Here is a 19,459-nt window from a genome sequence, read left to right as displayed (position 1 = left end):
GTCTACATTTCATTTCATCTCATCCAAACTTTTTGTCTCTCTGGAAAAAGTGCATCTTTTGTCCCGAGTCGAGTCCATTTTGCGAGCGCGCTCGTGCCTCAAGTCATCTGTTCCGTGTTGGAATGAACGGAAATAACAATTTGGTTCAGTCCCTCGAAAACAACAAAAACGTTTTTGAAAAGGACAAATGGCAAAAAAAAAATATATATATATATATATGCTTTTTAAATTTTTTTTTTTTTTATTTATTTTTGCTTCAATCGAGGGTCCCGTCTGGCTGCACGCAGCATTTGGCAGACGGCCGCAACTGCTCCCTAATCTTGATTTTTATTTTGAAAAAGGTTTTCCTTATTTTCCAAAGCGTGGCTTGATGTCGCCGTGAGCCGAGTCGAGCCGGCGCGCGTCGCTCGCGTGTTCGATTTCTTCTTGCTTTCTATGGCTTTTATCTCAACTTGGGAGGTAAGAAACTTAAGATTGACAAGGAATGAGACAAAAGTGTTTCATTATAAAATGATATCATTTGAATCCATGACAACGCATCGCTGGGAGAAAATGTGGCGTTAAATGCGGCTTGCTTTGGGAAATTTCAACAGTCGAGATTCCTTTTTGCCATCGCTTCCTCCTCGCCGTCCGCTGCGGTCTCAAACGTGACCTCCAAGCTTGGCAATCTATTAGCTTGTCTTGAGATTTGGGAAAAACGCAGACTTTTTTTTTGAGCTCGTCGCAAACGTGCGTTGGCAGAGGAAGACGCGAGCGTTAGCAGCTCGGCGGCCGTGGAGACGCAACTTCTCCGCACTTTGAAGGTTCGCAGCTGTCGGCGACTTCCGGCACGCGAAGAAGGCCGTGTTGCTTTTCACGGCTTTGGGTTGCATTCAACCCGAACCCGAACCCTCACTCGAGTTCAATCCAGAATGTATTTTAGAGTATAAGAAATCTTGATGAGTATCACAGAGATTAATAAGGGAAAAACGAATGCAACTGGGGTGATTTAGCGTTAAAATGTCCAATGAAAATGCGCCCACCACTTCACAGATTTCACCTCTTGCAGAGGCAACCCCAACTCGTGATGAACGAGTCCACTAACCATTCTTCAGTCTTTGATACAAACAACTGAATACAATTTATTGACACACACGCACACAATCAATTTCACGGTGGGTCACCCGCAACGGCGGCGACGACGTGACTTCCACTCACCGCGGGACGTTTGCGAGCGTCACGCCGTCCAGCACGGCGAAGATGTCCTCCAGCGACTGGCGGACGCACCCCAGGAAGCGCGAGACGTCGCGCGCCGGGTAGCCGCTGACGTTGCAGCCGATCCAGTCGTCGTGGACGCCGTAGCCCACGCCCAGCCCGTCGGGCACCACGGGCGCGAAGCCGCCCAGTTGCACGGCGGGGCTGGACAGCGTGCTGGTGGACAGGACGACGTGGTTGATGGCGGCGTAGGCGGGGTCGGCGTAGAAGGCGTGCGTGGGCCGGCCGGCGGCCGCGGCCAAGTGGCGCAGGGCGAACAGGTGCCGGTCGAAACCCTGACCTGAAAAGCGCAAACGCCGCACGTGGGCCTCGGAAGGACCGCAGGCGGATGGGCGGATCGGCGGCGGCGACGCGCTCACCCATGGCGGCCTCCTTGGTCAGCTGCCCGTGATAGTCGGAACAGCTGCGAAGCATCTGGAGCAGCGAGCCGGCGTCGTGCGCGCCGGGCCGGCTCACGAAGGCGTGGGCGCAGCGCTTGGTGAAGGCGCTGGCGGGCCGGACGGTCTCGGTGCGGCCGTGCCGGAAGGCGGCCGTGCTGCAGGACTCGTACGAGGCCGCCGTGGCGCCATACTGCCGGAGGAAGGCCATCTGGAAGGCCAGCTGCGCCACGGCGTCGGGACTCAGCTTGGCCTTCTTCAGACGCTCTTTGCCGCCCCCTGCGGGCGGGCAGAAGGCCACATTCGGCAATTCGGCTCCACGCGTCCGACGGGCGCGCTCCTCGTCCTTGCTAGTAGCTCCAAAAATGGCTTTTGAGCAGTTCCCCGACAGAACTGCGCGCGACCGAAAACGTCACCGTCGAGATATCCGCCTCCATGAATTTGCACGTTTAGTCCGGGTGGAATAAACCTCGCGTCGTGGAGAACTAGGATCTATGTACCAGGCATTTATTCGCTATCGAGCCTCGCAGCATGTACTAGCGACCCCCGGTCATTGTACTGGTCCTACTAGTATGCCAAAGTTGGTCACCAACCGGGAACAAAGAGCATACTAGTACATGGACCTGATGCAGAATATCGAGTACATTTTCAAATGACTAACCCTTACAAAAACGTTTGGGCATCTAGTCCATATTTATGATCATATCAGGCTACTCGTATGTGGCACACGCTACTAGCCGAGCTCAGTCATGTCACTAACCCTAACCCAACTCGTGGTTAAATTGTGTACTGGTTGGCCAAAAGCGACACTTGTAGGGGCAAATCCGTTAGTAGAAAGACAAACACTTGTCACTGCCATTTAACTAGTGCACGGTCTTGTCTTATGAGTGAAAACAAAGAGTCAACTCGTGCATGGACCTCAAAATGAGAATCAAGAACACAGAGTAAAAATGAAGAAAAAAAAAAAACGTGTACCCTCTTACGGTCGCACAAGAGCGGCACTACTAGCGTGCGCAAGGTCACTAGTGCAGCAGGGCTTTCCTGAGGTCACCTGTAAACTGCATGGCGTCGATGCTGAGCTGGGACACGGCGGCGTCAAATCCGGCTTTGGCGTTTTTGATGCCGTCCCGCAGCTCGTCGTCCAGCTTGAAGTTCAGCCGCCGCACGGTGGCGCACGGCGAACCGCCGCTACTAGCGGAGTCGGGGTGCACTTGCGGCTTGCGCGTGGTGTCCCGGAAGATCTCGTTGAGGAGGCGCAGTACGGCGACGCCGTCACCCCACGAGTGCTCGAAGTTGATGGCGGCGTGGCCGTCGCTCGCCACGATGATGCTGAACGACTTGTCAAACCTGAGCGGGCAAAAACAAAACTAAATGCTTTGGTACTAGTAATCACTTGGTGCTCACAAGCAAGAATATTATAGTATTACTAGAATTCGACACACTAGTCAAAAAAAAAAAACTATCTGACGAACATTTTAACATTTTTCACCAGTATGAGTGCTGCTACTGTTGATTTACTTGCGTGCAATTAAACCTTACTAGTCAACTAGCGTGCTGCACTAGTAACACGACTAGTCCGAACTAGGAGGCATACATCCTGCACTTGCAGCGTCCTTGTCAACGACATCATTACTCGATATTTTTGACACCCAGCGTCAGATCTGTGTGGCGGTTGCGGTACCGGTACGCTCTTTGTCTTCACTACTAACGACATTCAGCACACTCGTCCAAGGACTTGGGTGCACTAGTAGATGAAGACTTGCTATTAAAAGTTTTGTTCCACTGGAGTGTGATACTTTCATACACGAGTAAATCAAGGACCTTACTGGGGAAAAAAAAAAAAATAATAATAATAATCATCTCCATCTTCTACTCATGAGGTAAATATGTAGAATTTCACAACGCAACTAGTAGTACTAGCAGCACGTACATGTCAAAGAGGCGCAGTTTTGCCTCACCGGTAACTAGTGCGCACTTCGAGAATGAAAAAAATAGTGGAAAAACCTAACTAGTACACTTCAGACTCCTTCTGCTTGTGCGCTGAGGACAAAGAGGGAACTAGTACATCCGCCATCAGCTGGAAATCGAGAACGCTGAACTGAATCAATGGCCAAACGGCTTAAGTCAGCCAACTAGATGATCTGCGTCGGCACTAGTAGCGTGAAAACGGTTACGAGTAAGACGAGCGCAGCAGTGAGGAAGGCACTAGTAGGCGGATAGGGAGGGCAGGCGGCGTACCATCTGTTGACGCCGTCGCCGTGCAGCATGTTGTGCGACGCCGACACGCTGTCGCTCAAGCCGACGTCGTCCAGGCACAGACAGAAGAGGGCGCCGTCCACCGCCGCCAGGTCCTCGCCGTTGCCGCGGGCCACCAGCTTGTCCCGCAGCCCCGCCCACACGTCGCGGTTTTCCGTCGTCAGCGCCCCCAGCGGGAAGTCGGGCGCCGGCGTCGCGTCCGACAGGATGAACCTGACGGGGAGCGGAAGCCTTTCAACGCCGCAGGAAGTCGCGCAAACGCCTTCGCGCACACGGGACAGCGACACGACATCGCTGCCCTTGCTTTTTTTTTTTTTTTTTTTTTTTTTTTTGGTCTTATTCCCCCCCCCCCCAAAAAAAAAAAAAAAAAAAAAAAGTAGAAACATTTTTGTTGTTATTCGGGGGTTTACGCCGACAAAACGAGACAAACACTCACAGACGCCCGCGAGCAAGACTTTCTTCCGCCATCGTTTGGACAATTTGGAGCGTGGCCGTACCCCAGATTGCGGCGGATCTGCTCCGGCGCCACCAAGTCGCCGTCGGCGTCCACCGCGTCGAAGACGTACATGTTGCCTCTCCTCATGACCAGCAGGTGGCGCCCCCTTTCGTCGGTGAGCAGCTCGTCCCGCCCCGGCCGGGGCACGCGAGTGGAGTTGAAGAGGCGGAAGTACTGCGACATGTCCAGCGGGTACGCGTTCACCAGGTAGGCGCCGTACCAGGCCAGCGAGGCGGGCACCCGGCGGATCAAGCTCTTGAAGGCGCGGGTGTCGCTGCGGGCCGGGTTCAGGTGGAAGACCTCGGGCTCCAGCAGGCCGGCCCGCAGCGTCTTCATGAAGCGCACGGCCGAGCACGTCAGGTTGGTGGCGCGCACCAGCTGCTCGTTGTAGGCGGCGTCGGGGTCCGGGTTGAAGGACATGAACGGGTTGAAGTTCAGCACCACCGGCTGGCGCGCCGACAGGTACATGTCGAACCACGGACCTGAGACGGGCGGCGGCGCCGACGCAAAGGTTTCAGTACGGCTGCGCCTCGACAGACACGGCCAATTTGAAGCGGCGCCGCAACCGTTCAAAGGGATCGCAAACCATTTGGATCCCGCTCGAGGGGCCTTGCTGAACTTCAAACTGTCCAAATTGTCTGAGAGACGATAACTCGGTCACGGCACATCGCGTGCAAGCGGGCGTCGTACGCGCGTCACCTGAGATGTAGCTGGTGTGTTTGTTTTTCTTGTCCTGGGCCAGCAACTCCCCGTGAAGCTTTTTGCCTTCGCCGGCCAGGAAGTCCCGAGCAACCTTCTCGGTCTCGCTGAAGGAAGGAAGACGGGACAAAACGGAAGCGCTCAGGTCTGCGTGTGTGTGCGCGTGACGGGGAGGGCGGGGCTCGGAGCTCACCTGAATTGCCCGCCGTCCAGGAGGGGCTGCTGAGCGGCTAAATACCTCCTGATGGTGTCCTCCAGCTTTGGGATGGGCAACCTGAGGAGCAACAAAATGGCAGACAAAGCCATCGCACCTCGGAACAACTTAGCGTCGGATCAAGTCAACGTGGAAATCGTCTTCTTTTTCTTGCGGCTTTTCCCGTGAGGGGTCGCCACAGCGTGTCATCTTTTTCCATCTCGCATACAAAACAAAACACGAAGCGGATGCGCTCCCATCTGACTTAGGACGAAATTCGTCTTACACGACCGGCATATGAACGCGACTCGTTCGTAGCCGGAGGACTCAATGGATCGGTTTCAAGTGACGTCATCTAGTGTGTCGTAGAGGTCAAAGGTGAAGGGTTTTTTGGTTTTTTTGGGGTCTAAGCGTGGTGGTGATCATTGGAAACCTATTCATACATTTTCCCTTTGCATCACAGTCTTCATAATAGAAGCGTACGTAATGTTACAGTGGCTTACAATATCTCTAAATGGAATATGCGCCGCATTTTTATACACATTTAGATATTGCTATTTTACGGTGGCACTTGAAAAGTTGAGCGTGGTTAGCGGTACGACGGTCCCCTCTAGCGGCCACCGGGGGAATGTAAAAGTGCACTCTAACCTTTAACCTGCATTCATGGCGAACGTTGAACGTGTCACCTTGCGATGATTTGAAGTGAGCTCCTCACCTCGGTAAACTCTTCTGGTAATGCATGGTGGGCACAATGCTCCTGTGCAAGTACTCGGAAGACGAACTCTCGTCTTTGCTGTTGTACCTTCGCTTGTTCGACAAGCACCAAGACCACCTCGAATGAATCAAACTGGCCGGTTTCCTCAACGTATCCAGACAGAGTACGTTGGCCATGACGCGCGAGTGAGGCAAAACAAACCCGTAAAGGCGATAATTGAGTTGACGTGACGAAGACGCTCCCGGGAGGGGGACAAGTCAGCTGTCACCCGAAGCTAGCTCCTTTTAAAAAAAAAAAACACACGGTGAGCTAGCTGGCGCTAGCAACCGGCTTCCGTAGCGCACTAAATACCGACGTCTCTTATTGATTTAGTGCTGTTTTATGCCACCGATGAAACCTCTCCACACAAATTAACCGCAATGTCGGTTCTAGCCTCTCCAAACCAATATATATTAATATTATGGCGCGGGGATGAATATAGTAAAAACAAAAACAGGAAGTCAAGGCGCTCTATTTTTGTCACGTGCTCTCAAAACCACGCCCGCCCCCCCCGTAATTCACGTTTTAAACTTTTATTTCGTGTAAATAAGTACAATCGGACTTTATTCGTGTTCGCCGAAAGCTACACGGTGTTCATACGAGCCTCCTACTAAAGTACATAAAGCAGAAATTCAACAAATCGCTACTGTAGTGTGGCCTCTTGACCACAAGATGGTACTGTCCAAACGCAGTAGTCTATAATAATCCAGTATCGCTCTTGTTAGAATTAGAATAGGAATTATCTTGATTTGACCAATGACGTCATAAACACCCGAGGAATTTGTATCCCGTCGATGAAGCCGCTCCGGTTCCAACACACATTGTCAAGCGACAGCGACGACTTTTGAGACGTGAACGCAGCAATTCAACAACATGAGCGTTGGAACTCGTTTCTCGCAAGGCTAATGGCAAAGCCAGTAAATTGACATTTGTTACACAATATTCACGACACAATACTTACGCTCAGATAATGCTTTATTCACGACATATTCATTATTAGCGTTGAATAAACGTTATAATCGATCGAGATCGATCATTTCAACTAGGAACGGATGCAAGACGTCACGAATCCCTCAGAAAATATTGTCATTTCATCTTTACTATTACGTCAATGGAACAATGTGCGCGGAACTTCTGAAAGTTGGCGACAAAATACGACCTACTCTGACGTCGACTGATCGAGTCTGAGCAAAAAAAAAAAAAAAAAAAAAAAAGGCAGGCAACCCGGAAGTGCGGTGTGCAAAAACAAGCGCAGTAAAGTTCGCTGACACTTGCGCGGACCTCCTGGGAACTCTTTTTTTTTTTTTTTTTTTTTTTTTTCCTTCCTTGCCAGTGTGACTTCGTCTCGTTGTTCTCGACAAAATGCCCGAAATTCACCCCCCGAGGTACGAGCGAACACAAGACAATAAGGACTCGTTTTGCTTTTCATCTAAGCTTACTTTTGTTTCATCGCATTTGTGACAGAGCGTCAGCTCAGCTCGGATGTTGTGCAAAACAAATGTCCCGACGCTCATTTTTGGGATTCGTTTGTTCAAGAAAAAGAAATGTTCGCTAAATGGTGCAGTTGGAAGTTTGAGATCGGAGCCCTTGTTTTTTTTTTTTTTTTCTTCTAAATTGCTTTTGTGTTTTTTCCATGCTGAGAAACCGAAAATATTTGTTGTGCGCAGGATTGCGGCCGCCGGGAGCGGCGCCAGCGACAGCCTGGAGGGCTTCAAGGCTCACGCCGTCTTCCAGGAGATCAACAAGAAGCTGCAGGAGGTGAGGTGGTGGACGAGGAGGAGGTCAAAGGTCGTTCCAAGGTTGCTCCAGGAGTTCCGAGACGTGTGCGCCATGTTTGAGCAGGACGGCGCCGCGTTTGTGAAGAAGATCGGCGGCGTGTTTGCGTTCAAGGTGAAGGACGGTCCGGGCGGCAAGGAGGCCACGTGGTTCGTCGACGTCAAGAACGGCAGCGGCTGCGTGCACAACGACAACGACGCGGGTGACACGATCGGGCCCGTGGAGACGGGAATGAAATGTTTGATCGACATTTTTTTTTTTTTTGGGTGTGTGTGTCTCTCAGCCAAGAAAGCAGACTGCACCATCGCCATGTCCGACTCGGACCTGCTGGACATGATGACGGGAAAGATGAACCCGCAGATGGTACGGACACGTCGGCGGGTGGCGTTCCAAAGTCTTCCAGATGGTTGATCTTTGCAAAGGACACCGGGACAGGGCGTTGCGCGCAAGCTAAGGCCAAGCGGGCCGTTACGGCATCTCTTCCTGTCGAGCTCGCCGCTAACCCACATTTTGTGGCACAATAGCCGTTACCACATTACTGGTCACCTGCCGTTGCTCAGCGGCTGCGGTTTCACGTTGCCTGTCGACCGTCGTGGCAGACAAATTCCTTTGCGTGGTTTTCCACGTCCCGGCCACGTAAAGATGATTGCGATTCCGACGCGGTACAACGCCCAAGCCGAAAAACGTCCAAACAGCCGAAGGCTTACGCGACCTCCGCGGAGCTTGCGCGTCCCACAAAGTTGCCGGGTGGGGAATATCGAGGAGCTCGCTTCTCGCGATTGGCCCGTTTTAGTCACATGTCAGCGCGAGTAGAAACGGGCGCTCTCGCCGTAAGGGGGCGTGCAAGAATCCGAGCGCTCTGTCCCCGGACCCCCCCCCAAGACCCTGAATTTTTCTTTTCCAGGCCTTCTTCCAGGGCAAGCTGAAGATCACCGGCAACATGGGCCTGGCCATGAAGCTGCAGAACCTTCAGCTGACCCCCGCCAAGGCCAAGCTGTAGACGTGAAGCCACCGACCGTGGGACCCCCACCCCCCCCCCCCCCAAGTAGGAAACGCTGGCCTTGACTTTTGACTTCCACTACGTGCTGGTTCCGGGTGAAAAATTGCGTAATGAGTCGATATTCAAGTGTACCTTTTTGTGTGTGTGTGTGTGTGTGAGCGCTAGGCTACGATGCAGAGTGAAGAGAGATGCAAGTAACATTTTTTTGGGGGGTGGGGTGGGGGGTCTGAACATGACTTTTCAGGGTGATGTTTTGGATCCAAATGGGCAACACGCAAGGTTCGCAACTCCAAATTAGAAACGGACTCCAATGACATTTAATTTCATTTGCGCCGATGTTGGCCTCGCAGTTCGACCGACCGGGTTCTCATCCCCTCATGAACTTGCTTTTCTATCACTTTTGCGGTGACTTGACAATAAAAACAAAAAAAAATCATAAATTGTATCACATTTTTTGGTCGACATGATTGCGACGCACGAAGATGATGAGGTGGGATAACGGACGACGCCGTTTGTCCCCCTCAGCCGATTGCAGGTCACTTTTTTGGTTTTACCTTTTTGAGGCGTCCTTGGTGACTCCGGACAAAAGCCCCCCCCCCCCCCGGCGAGGACGAACTTATGTGTAAAAGGTCGAGAATGGCAAAGCGTCTGCTAGTTTGATCCCTAAAGAAGAAGAAGAAGAAGAAGAAGTAGGAGTGCAGGCGCTCGGGGCCCCTTGAACGTGCATCAGGCTAGTTGGAACCACAGCTGAGTTGGTGCCTCCCCCCCACCTTACCGAGTTCCAGCTGGACCACGCAAGTGCTGACTTGACTCCACTTGCTTTGTGTGCCTTTTTTTTTTTTTTTTTTACCGCAGTAACTCGGGACTTGCTCAGAACTTTCCAATTTGGACTTGTTTGTAGGAGGGGCCTCCAAGATGGAGTCCAACACGTGTTTTCCATTTACTGGTTTCCATCCCTTCTCCCGCTTTTCTTTTCTGTTCATTTGGGCAACACGGGGGCTGCCGCCTTTTCTCTTTATTTTATTATTGTAGCGACGGGAAAGCGCGTTGCGTTCTCGGGCTTTTGAACTAAGCTTTAGCTCGCAGGCGCGCGACAGAAGCTTCGGTACCGCCGCTCCGACCCGACTGCGGCCGGGACCCGCGGGAACGCGTCGACATCCCCGCACGCACGAGGTCACCGACAGCTTTTCAGACACTTTTTTTTTTTTTGGGGGGGGGGGGCAACAGTGCAGTTGTCGGAAAGTGGGCCACTTTGGAATTGTTCCTGTTGTTTTTGCAGAGATGTCCCACTCTGCGACGTGGCCTCCGGTTACGCTGACGACCGACAGTAAAAATGCAAAAAATGTTTTTTTAGGCTCCGTGAAATGGTTTTTAGGGCTGGCTTGGGACCTTTCAGTGGGGTTTTTTTTTTTTTTGTTGTTGTTGTTTTTCTGTAGAAAAAAAATAATCACCATTCGGCAGTCCAATCTTTGTGAAAATGAACAAAGTGCCAAGCGGAACAAGCGCTGATTGTTTTCTAATGATCTGTGAGATGACAATAAAGTTTGTTTCCAAACGAGCTACTTCTCGATTATTTATGTGTCCAGGAAGAAAAACTCAATCTGGACTAACGACCCAGTTATGAGCTTAACTAACTAAGCGACCCACGAAGGAAACACGAACGATGTTTTGACGAAGGTGCAAGCGACGCTCCGGCCTGTGCCGAGCAATCGCATCCATCCCATAATAAGCCGCCAGTCAAAGTTGTTGCGAGGAGGCGGTGCAAAAGGCCCCTTCGGCCACTTCATTAGGGACGGCGTCAACGTGTCCAAAAAGCGCCTAAACGGAAGGCGTTTGCGATCTTGCGTCATCCCGAGATCTGGTTCCAATCAAGTACTCGGAAGCCGCCGGTCGCCGACAAAAATGACAAATCATCCGCATCAAGTTGCGCAACCTCGTGAGCGTGAGACTTACGGAAGACGTCGGCGCCGCTCCTCTTGTTCCCTTCCTTGGGCGCGTGAACCGGAACGTCGCTCGATGGACGACGAAGCGGCGGTTTTGTCTTAGTAGAAATGTCGAAAACAAAATCAAAGCCCCCGACTGACAAATTGCTCGCTGACTAACCGATGGAGCCAGCTCCCAACTAATTGGCCGACTAAGCGACTAACCGATGGACGCTGAGACGCCAACCGACTCGTCGCGACCAATCACCTAAGCGACTGAATGGCCTCTCCGCCCGCGACCCGACTAACTGGCTGGCTAAGTAAGCGACGGTTAAGATCACCCGGGTTCAAGGCCTTGACCAGGAGCATCCCCCGGACTCGCCGCCGTGGTGTCCTCGAGCGAGGCACCGATACCCCCGCTCCACTGTGTTGGCCCCGGTGGGTAAAATGCAAAGAATTCATTTCGGGTGCACGTTCACGACAATAAAGATGATTCTTCTTCACTGACGACTAACTCGCCGACCGACCGGCTGACTTACAATCGATCCATCCGTCCCTTATCCTCACAAGGGTCACAGGAGTGCCGGTGTGACGGTCTGAGCGCTCCCTGTGCTGAAAAGTCTTCTTGTGATCAATGCGCATGCGCGTATATTTTGTCAGCTTCCGGCTAGTCTGAAACGTCCGCATCCGCGCTTCGACGTGTGCCATTCGTCAACTTGTCGGTGAATTTTCGTGGAAAAACAGCGAACGTACAGATATGTGTAAAAGTAAGTAAGTTTCTTTCGGCTTGTCCCTTTCGGGGTCGGTCGCCACAGCGTGTCATCTCAGATGTTTGGCACAATTTTTACGCCGGATGCCCTTCCTGACGCAACCCTTCTCAGGGAGTGGAGGCTATGTGTATACTTTAGTTTTGAGGTTAGGTTAGGATAAAAGGGATGTTAGTTGGCTCTTTGTAGAAGAAGGGGAACGATGAGACCGCAGGGGATTTCCCAGTAACCGTCAACTCTGTACCCAGAGTTCGTTCCCCCGTTAGCAACGCATGCGCATGAATCACAAGTGGACTTTCCAGCGAGGAGGCGGGGTTGCACCCTGAATCGGTCGCCGGCCAATCGCAGGGCGCACGGAGACAGACAACAGTCGCGCTCACGATCAATTTGGAGTGTGCAATGAATGTTGCGTATTTTTGAGAGGACACCAGAGAGCGCCGACCCGGAGAAAAGCCACATAGGCAGGCAGGCAACCCTCGGGATTGGAACCCCGTGGGGCCAACGCTCTCCGGCCGCGCCCACAAACTAGATAACCCCAACCAAGTAGCGCACGTACATTTAAGAGCAAAACATCACCACTGAGAAAGTCTCCCAAAAGTGGAAGCTCTCGAAGTTCTCGTCGGCGCCACAGGGCGCGCTCGGAACCGCAAGTGGACCCGGGCCACGTGTCCCGCCCCGCCCCCGCCCCCGCGTCTGTCGGTTCCGTGGCCAGCCCGCTGCTCCCGCGGCCGCCGCCGCCGCCGCCGCCGCCGCTCCTGCGTGCGGACTTGTTCGCCTGACGTCGTGGTCCGGAGCGTCGCAGCCGCCACTGTCGCCGCCACTGTCGACGCCGCCGCCGCCGCCGCCTCCTTGGCGCGTTTGTCCCGTTGCCGAGCCGTCAGCGTCGCCTTGTGACGTCACGCGTCGAGGTAGATGTCGCCCTGTACTTTTTGCCTTGAATTCAAAACAAAGCTACGGGAGCGATCACGTTTGTTTGCTGCAGAAAACTTTTTTTTTTTTTTTTAAGTTGTTGACGTTTCGGGTTCACCTTCTGAGACACGAATGCCTGTCTTGCAAGCAAATATGTCAACATATACTTCAAGGCATTGAAAGGGAGTCAACGGGGGTCCATCTATCTATCGATCGATCGATCGGGTCCAAATGCGACTCGTCGGCCTCCCTGACTGCGATCGTGAAAAATTGTGGGCGGGGCGCCCCTGCACTCGCGGAGGCTGGCGCTTCAGCGCCAGGTCACGTGACCGACGGGAAGTCCCCCCCCCCCCCCATCGTAATCAAGGTGAATTCCAAACGTGCTGAAATTCTTTGCAAAGGGTTCAAAAGTCGCCCCCATCCGTTGGTCGTTCCAAACTGGACTGCAACTAACAATTCATTTAGTCATGGAAAAATCTGTTGACCTTTTTTGATGAATCGATCCACTTTCTTTGCCGCTTATCCTCATATCCCGGCTGTCGACGGTGCACCCTGAACCGGTCGCCGGCCAATCGCAGGGCACAGAGCGACAAACACACCGACGGGGCAATTTAAATCGAGTGTTGCATGTTTTTGGGATGTGCGAGGAAACGGGAGTGCCCACCCGGAGAAAAGCCACACTTGCAGCCACGGGGAGAACGTGCAAACTCCACACTGGCGGGGCTGGCATCGAACCCGGGTCCTCAGAACTGTGAGGCCAACGCTTTACCGGCTCAAACTAATAACTTTAAAATTCAATTGACGTGCATCGATGACAATTGAGTTCCTGGTCTGGTCCGTTACAATTCGCTTCAGGTCCTTTCAATATAAAAGCGACGATGGGTGGGTTTTTTTTGGGGGGGGGTGTTTTCATTCGGGGCGCAAGCGGTCCCTGGACCGGCAAGCGATTGAGAATTCCCCCAGTCGAGCGACATCATCTGACCGTCACGTAGAATGGAAGCCACTTCCTACTGTTCCTGATTGCGTACATTTTGGAGCCCCAAACGACGGGAGGCAAAGAAAGTCCTCGCGTGTTTCTGGACGGCTGCGTTTTTAAGTCTCGGCGCAAGCGGACGATTAGGATGTGATCAGCATTCCGCGCTGATGATTCACACGAGGCCACTGGAGTCTTGTTGAACTTTTATGGCCCAAAAAAAAAAAAAAAAAAAAAAAAGAAATTCTGTTTCCAGGAAAGGATGTTTTGATCCCAAACATCCCGGTTCTTGTGCAATAGGAGCCCGAGCCTTTCCCAAGCATTCCATGGCGCGGACCCCTGGCATTCTCCTGGTTCTGTCTGGACTGCTGGTCCTGGGCCAGATTCCAGCGGGGGCACGGGGGGAGGAGCCCGTCGGGCCGCCCGATACCGCCGCGGCCGAGTCGGACCCCGGCAAATGCCCGGCGGACTGCAGTTGCACGGCCGAGGGGGCGGTGGACTGCGCCGGAGTGGACCTCACCGAGTTCCCGGCGGGGCTGCCGGCGACCGCTCGCCAGCTGTCGCTCCAGGTGCCGCCCGCCAAGAGTAAGTCGCCGCCCGCGTGGGTGCGACCGTTTAAGTCACCTTGCCTTTTTCCTCCCTGCGGCAGAACAACAAAATCGAGGAGATTCGGGCGGAGCACCTGTCGCATCTGCACCTCCTCGAGACTCTCAACCTCCAGAACAATTGGCTCAGCGCCGACGGTCAGGACTTGACTTTGACTTCCTCTTCCGCTCAGTAATGCACGTGCACAAAGTACACGTCAACTAACCACAGACCGTCCCACCAGAGTGACTCTCGACCTACCTACTTACCGACGTACCAACCAGGAAACTGGCAAAGTAACCGACTAACTAACTAACTGGCTTACCGACTCTCCCACCAACCATTTTTTTTTTTTTTTTACATCAGAGCTCCATCTGGACTGGGATGGCGGTCAACGCCATGTTCTGGGGTTTCAGGGTTTAAAACCCGACTTCCTGGGTGTCGTTTGCATGTTCTGCATGGGTTTTCTCCGGCTTCTCTGGCTCCCTCCCGCGTTCCAAAAACATGAATTTCAGGATAAGCGAAGACTCAAAATTGGCCCCAGGTAAGCGCCAACGGTCATTTGTCAGGATCGGGGCTCTTTAGCGCTCCCCTAGTGGCTCCCTGAAGCTTTTTCAAAAACCTTTGAAACTGGAAAAAGATGGGGGAGATAAATAAATATTTCTGTGGGAGGACAAACATTCTGAACGTTTTCCAAGGCTGTAAGAATGTGTAGAATAAATATTAGATTTCAACATTTCTGTCATAGCCTGCGACGGCCGTTTCGATCGGCGCGACGGGACGCTCGGCGGGCGGGCGGCCGTCGTAAACGAACCGGCGATGGGGAAAAGGAGAAAAACAACCGAAGGGAACGGAGGATTCAACGGTTCTTGGACCCAATCGTTTGCGTTTATTGCCAAGGCGGGAGGATTTCCCGAATGGCCGCTTTGTAGCGACAAGTTGTCAAATGGCAAAAAGAGTCACGGGAGGGTGTGCTACATTTGCAGCCGAGTACCCAGTTTGGGGAAGAGAGAAAAAGTGCGACTGCGTTACATGGGGAGAAATGAGAGGCCGCGCAAAAATCAATCGAAGGACTGGACTGGGGTTGCATCTCCAAACTGCTGCGAGTTTGCTTGCAACCCGGGAGGAGACAATAAAGCCGGGAAAACCGTTGAAAGGTGGACGGAGCTGACCGGCGACGTCCCAAAACACCAGTCGCGGTAAACACAACACGAGGCAATCCCGCTAGCAAAGTAGCTGCGCAGCCAGCGCCCATGTCGGGGGCACAATACGCACATTCCATTTTCTTGTTGGGTTTTTTTTTCCAAATCCTCCAAAGAAATATGGGATTTCTTTCATTTCAATCAAAGCAGTGAAACGCAATTCATTCATATTGTAATGAAGTTCAACTTCGTACAACAGAGCAGTGGCGTGCGGGGGAAAATAAACATTTCATCATTGGACATTTTGATACTAGGCTAATATAGCTAATATCAATACAGACAGGATTTGAATTTTTGGCGGCTCCAGACGTATTTGTTTTTTGTTTTTTTGGCTCCAATATGGCTCTCTCAACATTTCGGGTTGCCGACCCCTGGTCTACATGTACAATGGCATCGGTGGGGGGGGGGGGGGGGAACGGTCCGGCGCGTGCCCCCGTTCCCCAAAATCACCTTTTCAGTTGAGGATAAGTGGACGGATGGATGCGGTTCACTGGCTGGGAGGCAGAGTACAACGACTCCGTTGTTCCCCTTCTAGGCCTGGAAGATGAAGCGTTCGAGACGTTAGAAGAACTGGCGTATTTGTACCTGGCCAACAACCGGGTGAGTTGCGACCGCTTCGTCGCACGAGGGTCCTCGGACCTCCCGCGAGGAATTCTGCCCGGTGTCGTTCCACGCAAAGTTTTCGTCTCGTTCTTTCCTCACCCGAAGCTCCTCGGATGTCCTAAACAACCTACGCCAGGTGTCTTCTCGTTCTTTCAGCTCACCTCGGCCCCCAAAGCTTTGCCGCCTTCGTTGGTCAGCGCTGACTTTGCCGCCAATCAGCTTACCGAGATCTTCCCGTACACGTTTGGCTATAAACCAAACCTGAAGTACGATGGCAGGCCTTCCCTTCTCCTCGTTGCGGGTTAAGCCCGAAGGTTCTCCTGACACACATGCAAATGTTTCCAGGTCCGTCTATCTCCACAACAACAAGCTGACGGACGGCGGGCTTCCCGATCGCATGTTCAATGCGTCCGACAACCTGGAGATCCTCACCATGTCCAGCAATTTCCTGCGGACCGTCCCCACGAACCTGCCCCCGAGCTTGTACCGTCTTCACCTGAAGGTCCTCCACGGGATGCTTGGCGTCCCCTCCGAACGACCGCGTTGACTTCCTCGCGGATTTTAACAGAGCAACAAGCTGGAGAAAATCCCACCCGGAGCCTTCGACAGCTTGAAGAACCTACGAGAACTTTACCTGCAGAACAACCTCCTGAGCAACGAGGGCATGGACAATGAGACCTTCGGGTAGGGACAAGACTCCGAAACCCGAGTGTCCAGAGATGCGCAATGTCTCGGTCGCGATGTCTTCCAGGCAACTGAACAGCTTGGAGTGCCTGGACTTGTCCAACAACAACCTAAGCATGGTGCCCAAAGGTCTGCCCCGCAACCTCGTGCTGCTGCACCTGGAGAAGAACTCGATTCGGAGCATCCCCGCAGAGGCTCTCATTTCCGTGCGCAATCTGGAGTACCTTCTCCTGCACAACAACAAGCTGCGCTCGCGCTTCATCCACCCGGCCGCCTTCCAGGTAATCGGTGCCGTGAGGCGATTCGAATTGGATTTGAGTCACCGATTTTAGGGCTTGTGCCGTCCTCGACCTGAGTTGTGACTCTCAATTTAGGTCATGCCACAGTCACTTGAGACTCGCGCCGTGCTTAACCTTGAGTTGTGACTGCATTGGACTTCCTCTCAATTTGGGGTCACGTCACAGTAACTGAGGACTCGAACTTTCCGATCGAGACGCCGAGACTTCTGATGTGGCGTCACAGTCACGGCCGCTGGCGTCCTTCAACTCGTTTCTTTGCGTCCCTCTCAGGGCCTGAAGAAGCTGCACACCCTTCACATGTACAACAACCAGCTGGAGCGTGTTCCCAGGGGTCTTCCTCGGCGGGCCAAGACTCTGATGCTGCTCCACAATTCCATCTCGGAAATCGGCCGCAACGACCTGGCGCTGTTGTACACGCTGACCGAGCTCAACCTCAGCTACAACCAGCTGAGCAACGGCAAGCTGCACCGCGACGCCTTCCGGAAGCTGCGCCTGCTGGAGACGCTGCACCTGTCGGGTAACGCGCTGCACTCGCTGCCCGTCGGCCTCCCCCGCAGCCTCAAGACGTTGGAGGTGAAGAACAACCGGCTCAGCACCGTCCCGGACGGCGCTCTGACGGGCATGGACAAGCTGCAGAAGCTCATCCTCAGCGAGAACCAGCTCAGGCACAACTCGGTCTACCAGGGGGCCTGGATGGAGCTCAGCGCGCTCACGGTGAGTGTGGTGGTGGTGGGATCAACGTGGTTGGGGGGCCTTTGGTGGCGCTCTCCACCCGTACCTTTCATACAGACCTCAGTGAACGAGGCCCTTTCTGTAACTTGTTGGATGCCGGTAAAGTCCGTGTCAGGTGTTGAACTCTTCAACCCCGGTCTGAGCTCGGTCCATGATCCACTTGAACGTGACCGCCGTCCGCCTCTGTTAAGACTTCTGATGTGACTTTCGAAAAGCCACTCCGTGGAGGTACTGTTCCGTCAACTCACATTTTCCCAACGTCTTGTTGAATGGCGACAAGTGCTTTCGACGCGAGATGATTAGAAAAGCGCGGGTAGAGCATGAAACTACTTGTCCCGTTGACGCAGCCACCGCCTCGCTACGGCCAAAGCCCAAAAAAATTCACAGGTGGACTTCAGTTGCTTTCGACGCAACTGAGTCTCAGGTGCAGACTCGGCTTTCCGCTTCCACCGGAAGAGGGTGGCAAACGTTTTTGTCCGGCATTAGAACGTCGACGTCCAGTCACAACTTTGCACTTCTGAGCCCGGACACGCTTGATCTGTTTTGTACTTTTCACACAGACACAAATGAAAGTGCTCAACAACTGCTTTTAACACCAAAGGCCAGGAAAAGTCAGCGGCAGCGCGGAACTCTTCTCTCTCTTTTTTTGTTACTTCTCTCCGGACTTTGTTCTCGCAGACGTTGGACCTGTCCAGCAACCAGCTGTCACACGTCCCCTCGGACCTGCCCGAGTCCCTGGAGTACCTGTACCTGCAGAGGAACCGCATTGCCAGCCTTCCCGTCTCCGCCTTCGAAGGCACCCCCAACATCAAAGGGATATTCCTACAGTAAGGCCACACCCACTTCCCCGAGTAGATTCGCGTCTGGTGACCAACGAAAACCGACCCCCTGACAGCTTTGTTTGGCGTTCTTCTTCATTTTCCACCTTTTCAACTTACAAACTCTTCAAAAGTTATTTTAAGCGAAGGCGTACACAGTAGGGACACAAGTAACGGGACACCCATAGACGGGCGGGCGGGGGGGGATTAGGCCACCTGACACCGAGTTTGGAGCAGATTCAACACTTCTGGAAAGACTTTCTACCACATTGAGCGGAGAGAGAGAGAGAGAGAGAGAGGTCCTGGCCACTGTTCCGCACCGCACCGAATTCCTCATCCGAGCATGTCAAAAGTTTGACGCGTAATTGTCCAAAACATCTCAAAGATCAGAAGAACGACTGATTGATAAGCGATGAAGGGCTGGCGTTGCCCACTACTTTTGTAGTCCTCCAAACGGTCCTAATGAAAGCCGCTGTTCTGACCCGACACGCAAGGTTCAACCGTCTGTCGGCGTCGGCGGTGGACGAGAGCTCGCTGGCTCACCTCAGCCAGCTGCAGGTGTTCGACGTCGGCGGCGGCGGCGCCGGCGAGGAGGAGGAAGAGGAGGAGGAGGACGAGGAGGAGGAGGAGTCAAAGTGACTTTTGGCGTTCCCGGTGCGGGATACCGGATGAGAGCTAGCTTGGGCTGCTTTTTATAGACTTGTACAAATAGATACGTCCGGATGCGGTGCCTGTCGCATAGTTCCACATCATTTGTTTGCTTTTGTCTGCCAGCATATAAACAACACGTCAACTTGGCTGCGCTTCGCACGCCGTTCCGCGATATTGCGAGCACGTGAGCGGCTACGTCGTCGCGGCGGCCGCCGCCCCGAGAATCGGTTGGCGGGCCCGCTCGCCAGCCGCTCACGTGCGTCCCACGCTTTGTTGTATTAAATGGCGGCGGCAAATTAAATAACAACAACAAAAAAAAGTGACATTCATTGTAACTGTTTGTATTTCCCCACACCAATAAAAACACACCATTTTTTAGTAGTTGTGTATAAAACAAAATAAAAGGAAAATATGAAGAAATTATCACTGAGCATTGAAAGGTTGCCAGTAATTTAGCAATGATGTGTCAAAGATTGTGATTACAATCAAAATGAATTGTAATGAATGAA

The 19,459-nt window shown here is 52.9% G+C and overlaps 3 protein-coding genes across 6 annotated transcripts; 2 read left to right on the top strand and 1 right to left on the bottom strand.

Annotated features, from left to right (window-relative positions):
- Positions 1–672: 672 nt before the first annotated feature.
- Positions 673–6,467, bottom strand: cpt2 (carnitine palmitoyltransferase 2). 2 transcript variants are annotated; one of them, XM_061825899.1, is made up of 8 exons: positions 5,924–5,998; positions 5,276–5,356; positions 5,083–5,189; positions 4,385–4,865; positions 3,870–4,100; positions 2,683–2,978; positions 1,614–1,910; positions 673–1,534 (listed from the first exon to the last, which is right to left on the bottom strand). In XM_061825899.1, exons 4-8 carry the CDS (start codon positions 4,849–4,851, stop codon positions 1,194–1,196), a joined length of 1,632 nt encoding a protein of 543 aa, XP_061681883.1. In that variant the 5' UTR covers positions 4,852–4,865; positions 5,083–5,189; positions 5,276–5,356; positions 5,924–5,998; the 3' UTR covers positions 673–1,193. The 2 variants fall into 2 exon arrangements, with proteins under 2 accessions (XP_061681883.1, XP_061681882.1); XM_061825898.1 differs by having other exon boundaries at positions 679–1,534; positions 5,991–6,467.
- scp2b (sterol carrier protein 2b) lies at positions 4,612–10,465 on the top strand. Of its 3 annotated transcripts, none has more exons than XM_061825912.1 (5): positions 4,612–4,743; positions 7,697–7,787; positions 7,872–8,007; positions 8,089–8,168; positions 8,710–10,465. In XM_061825912.1, the coding sequence occupies exons 1-5, from the start codon at positions 4,718–4,720 to the stop codon at positions 8,803–8,805; spliced, it is 429 nt and encodes a 142-aa protein (XP_061681896.1). In that variant the 5' UTR covers positions 4,612–4,717; the 3' UTR covers positions 8,806–10,465. The 3 variants fall into 3 exon arrangements, with proteins under 3 accessions (XP_061681896.1, XP_061681895.1, XP_061681897.1); XM_061825911.1 differs by lacking the exon at positions 4,612–4,743 and adding an exon at positions 6,024–6,153; XM_061825913.1 differs by lacking the exon at positions 4,612–4,743 and adding an exon at positions 7,252–7,414 and having other exon boundaries at positions 8,710–10,394.
- A 1,591-nt stretch (positions 10,466–12,056) lies between these two features.
- On the top strand, positions 12,057–19,373 carry podn (podocan; the record flags this gene model as incomplete). Its single annotated transcript, XM_061825908.1, has 11 exons — positions 12,057–12,402; positions 13,677–13,945; positions 14,026–14,119; positions 15,699–15,763; positions 15,923–16,032; positions 16,112–16,268; positions 16,335–16,450; positions 16,518–16,731; positions 17,020–17,463; positions 18,160–18,308; positions 18,794–19,373. Coding segments are annotated over 11 exons (2,109 nt in total), but the record flags the coding sequence as incomplete, so codon positions are not given.
- Between the last annotated feature and the right edge of the window lie 86 nt (positions 19,374–19,459).

This window comes from Syngnathoides biaculeatus, chromosome 7, assembly GCF_019802595.1.
Source record: "Syngnathoides biaculeatus isolate LvHL_M chromosome 7, ASM1980259v1, whole genome shotgun sequence".
Classification (NCBI taxonomy): Eukaryota; Metazoa; Chordata; class Actinopteri; order Syngnathiformes; family Syngnathidae; genus Syngnathoides; species Syngnathoides biaculeatus.
The sequence above is the reverse complement of the archived record's forward strand: the minus strand, read 5'-3'. Positions and strand labels throughout refer to the sequence as shown.